This window comes from Petaurus breviceps, unplaced genomic scaffold (assembly GCF_028583685.1).
Source record: "Petaurus breviceps papuanus isolate PSGF00001 unplaced genomic scaffold, PetGlider_PUasm1.0 685, whole genome shotgun sequence".
Classification (NCBI taxonomy): Eukaryota; Metazoa; Chordata; class Mammalia; order Diprotodontia; family Petauridae; genus Petaurus; species Petaurus breviceps.
In genome coordinates, this window is record NW_027186455.1 from 5,584,712 (window position 1) to 5,589,055 (window position 4,344).

The 4,344-nt window shown below is 47.4% G+C and overlaps 1 protein-coding gene across 1 annotated transcript in view; it reads right to left on the bottom strand.

Moving 5' to 3' along the window:
• The window catches only part of NRG2 (neuregulin 2), a 66,732-nt gene extending 63,067 nt beyond the window's left edge, over positions 1–3,665 (bottom strand). Inside the window, exon 1 of the mRNA XM_069104355.1 lies at positions 3,317–3,665. Within this exon, the coding sequence (XP_068960456.1) occupies positions 3,317–3,449 (133 nt within the window). The 5' untranslated portion in view covers positions 3,450–3,665. The remainder of the gene's footprint in view (positions 1–3,316) is intronic.
• Between the last annotated feature and the right edge of the window lie 679 nt (positions 3,666–4,344).

The window sequence follows — 4,344 nt, forward strand, 5'->3', positions numbered from 1 at the left end:
ATTATTTTTAGATAGAGTAATGTATTGGTGTGTGTTTATATATATATATACTGAGGTCCATAAATATTTAAGGGACCCAATAATTGATTATTATGAACTCAGTATAGGAAGACTTAACATTATAGAAAGTGAAGCAAGAAGAACCAGGAAAACTGTGTACAATGACCCTGACAGTGTAAAAAAACAAAAACAAAAATGATACTGAATGATGTCTAATTATGAAGAGCTTGGTCCCAAAGAAGAAAGGAGAAAATGTACCCCCTTTTCTTCTTTGTAGAAATGAAGCACAGTGGATATGCTACTATGTGTACTGTTAGATTCAGGGTTGTGTGTGGCTAGTTTTGAACTGCAGTTGCCCCTCTCCCCCACCGCCTTTTTAAAAAAAATTCTCTATTACAAGTGATAGGGGCAGTTAGACTGTACAGTGAATAAAGTTCTGGACATGGAATCAGGAGGACATGAATTCAAATCCATCCTCAGACACTTCCTAGCTACATGACCCTGGGCAAGTCACTTGATTGTGTTTGCCTTAGTTCCTCTGTGAAATTAGCTGAAGAAAGAAATGGCAAACCATTCCATTATCATTGCCAAGAAATCCCTAAATGGGGTCACAGAGTCAGACTGAAATGACTCAATGACACAAGTGATAGTTCTCTGGGGAGGCAGGGGAAGGCATGCATTTGGAAAACCGATATCAAAACAAAAGCTATTGATCAGAAACATTTTTTTTTTAGTGGCACAAGGTTCTTTTCAGTAGAACTGATTTGACAAAGGATAGCTAGTAATCACTGTGAGCACTTATTAACCTGACGCATCTGGGTGAAATCTTACTCTCCAGGCCTAGTGTCTGATTTGTGACTGTTTTCACTGAGCTCTGATTTGTTGAATTCTCATGACTAGAGGCAATAAGGATCCCCACATTCCTCCCACCTTAGAGTCCAGAATGAAATACCTTGGGCCCAATCGCAGTCTAGTATGGGCTCTTCCCACAAGGAAGGTCAGATATCCACAACTACCTGCTTTTCAAGAGTTACTATGGATATTATGATACTCACAGGGGACAGAACATGAGTAACAAAGCTGAATGTGTAGACAGAAGGACTTTATTTATTTTATGCATTCTGAGGAGTTCATAGGCTTCAGCAGATTGCCAGAGAGGTCCTTGACACAAAAAAGGTAAAGAACTCCTGACTAGTTACAACTCTCTCATTTTACAGATAAGGAAACTGAGGCTAAGAGAAAGGTAATGATTTGCCCAATGTCACCCAGTTAGTGGCAGAGCAAGGACTAGAACTCAGATCTACTAATCCTGGGCTAGTGCCCTGCCTGCTCTAGCATGCACGGTCTCCAACTCGTGAAATTTTACCCATGTGGGAATACTGAGCCTTCAGCTAGGCAAGTATTTGGACACTTATCTATAGACTGTACTGCTAACCCACCACATTTAGTGCTAAGGTTAGATAGGTCACAACAGTTAATCGACGCTCACTGATTGTTCCATTGGCTCTGTCCTGGTTTCCAATGCCCAGCCCGGGACTTCTGTTACACACACACAGTATGGTGTTCATCAAAACTGGTAATCTTGGGGAAGACGAACAGTGGCAATTTCCCCAAAACAAAGAAATTCCCAGAAATACCCACCCACTGATGAAAAGATGGATATTTTAAAAGTAACACGCAAAACTTTGTACTCACATAGAATCTTCTTTCTAAAGAAATCTTCTGTACCTAAACTTGGATGCAAACACAGATAAAATGTCCTAGATGGGACATGATCGCTACCAAGAGTGTGCTGGTAAATGTTTAACAACCAGTTCTCTGGGGAGAAAAAAGTATAACCACACAACACACTAGAGTACAATCTGCATTACTAACATTTTCTCCATCACTTTCTTAAGTCCAGACAGTCAACAAAACAATAAATCAAGTCCAGATTTGTAGTATTTGCCCATTTCTGAGGTGTAAATACTCATATTAAAAATTTAACAATCAGTTCTAGAAAGAGGTATGAGCTGACTCAAGCACACTCCTGATTATTCCCTTGGGGACACTGAAGTAACGAATGGGACAGTGATTTGTCTATGTTTGCACAGTGAGGTAATGATAAAATCAGAAATCATTTCCTTAAGGTTGTCTAACAATTATCCCCTCTCCAATGAAGAGATGTTATTCCAAGCAACATAGCTAATAATGGGGGGTAGGGAAGGAATCTGGCATTTATTTAGCATCTACTACAAGTCAGGCACTCTGCTAAGTGGTTCATTAGGTACCTTCTTGACTGCAGGCCCAGCACTCTATCCACACACAGTATCACCTAGCTGCCTACAAAAATCAGGAATGAATGGGAAGTGAAATCTGGACCCAAGAAATGCTCAAAATCTACTTACATTGATCTTCCCCTACAATGGGCCTTAGAAGCCAACCTGTTGCTACATGATCCCCTTCTTGGCCCCACTGTAGCTCACTCCACCACCTCCCCTCACCTCTAGGGGAAGTCCTAGCCTGGCTAGCCTTCTCAACTTCCCACCTGAGGCATGGGTTTAGGGAAGAGAGCTTTTCCCTACTTCTCCCATCCCCCTAGCTCCGAAGGACAAACTTCAGATGGAACTCTAGGTGTCCGTCACGGTGGAGTCCAAGGTGTGCCACTCCCCTCACTCCACCCCCATCCCCCAAGCTCAGCCTGGCTTGGAGGTAGTTAGCGGTTTGCTCCATCCCCAGTGTCTTGTCCTGGCAACCTGACACCAATTCTCCAGTAGAAAGCCCAGCCAGCAAAGGGGGAGTGTGTGAGTGTGTATGTATGTGTGTGTGTGTATGTGTATGTGTGTGGGGGTGGGAGGGCGGGTTTAGGCTCAGGGCCAGACAAGGTGGGCCAGGGCACAGAGAGTACTAATCCCCCAGAGGAGAGCCAAGAGAGCCTCAGGTCACCCGGGCAGCGGAGGATCCCAGTTTTCCCACCTGCCCAGTTCAGGATTCTGCAGAAAGTTGCTTTCCTTTGCCTGGGGGAGGGGTGGCACAAGAGGATGGGGAGAGGGATTCTAATCTCAGCTGTGCAGGGGACCCACCCGTGCCCATTTCTCTGGCTTTCCTCCAGGGAAGTACCAGTCCGGGCACCCGAGGTGAGCCAGGAGGAGACCCTCGCTTGTCCCCCAGAATCCTTGCCTCGGGTCTCATCAGCCTCCCCTCACTGGGACTTACACAGATACACTCCCACACAGACACATGCCCCCCAGGGGCGGGGTCTGGCTGGCTGGTTTCACACGTGGTCAAGAGTGTATCATTATTAATTAAAAAAAAAAAAAACAACAAAGTCGTGTACCTTCATCTCCGAGCTCAGGAGCTCTGTCTCTCTCCCGCTTTCTCCCCTCCCTGTGCTTTTTGCCCCGGCCTCTCCCTCTCCTCTTGGTCTCCGACATGCTGCTTGGCGCTAGGGTCAACAGTCCCAGGCCCATGGGTCCCGGAGGGAGGCACGGGCTGGCAAGCCCCACAGCTCCGTCGCCTCCAGCTGCCTGATCGCCTGCTGCCGCCGCTGGCCTTCTTATAGCAGAGGCCCCAGCAGGCGGGTCACACCCACCGCGGGGAGGAGGGCTGAGAGGAACCTTTAACTCTTCCTCGCCTGCGGTTGGGCCGGCCCGCCTGCTTGCCACTATCCTAATCCCTCCCCTCCTCCCGACGGGGGCCTTGGGGCTGTGCGAGGGGGTCCAGGCAAGCCCTCCACTTCTATTTCTGCTTGCTCCCAGCCAGGAGGCAGGACAAGGATCAGAAAGAAGTCCTGGGAGAGAGAGCCCTTCTCCAATTTAAGAGAGAGAAGGCGGGCTGTCCAGAGTCACACATCTGGACCTTTGGTCTTTGCTAAACTCTCTGGGAACTTGAAGAGAGCACTTGGATGTTGTTGTTTTTTTCCTGACACCCCCAGGGTTTCTTTGCTCCCTGGATCACAGTCCTTCATGATCTGATTTCAGCTCCTAAGCCCTGAACCTTTTGCCTGAAAGGTACTTAGAGAGCCTCCTTGGTCTTTGAAGGTTTCTGGCTTCATTCTTTGGAGGACATCAGAGAACCCATAGGGGCTTCCCTCTATCAGCAGGAGAAGTAGGAGGGGAAGTGAGTCCAAAGCTGAGAGCAAGAAGGGGGTGGTATTGTTCTAGTTAATTCAATTGTGACAAGGGGTTGTGGAGCATCCGACCCCATAAAAACACCCTTTCCACCTCAATACAGAACCTCAGAGCCAACTTCTGCTCCAGCAGCCCCCCAGCCAAGAGTGGAGTGTAAATGGAATGTCACACCCCCACCCCAAATGCCAAGGCTCCGGTCTCTCTCACTCTAATTCTCCTAGGGTCTGCCTCTGTG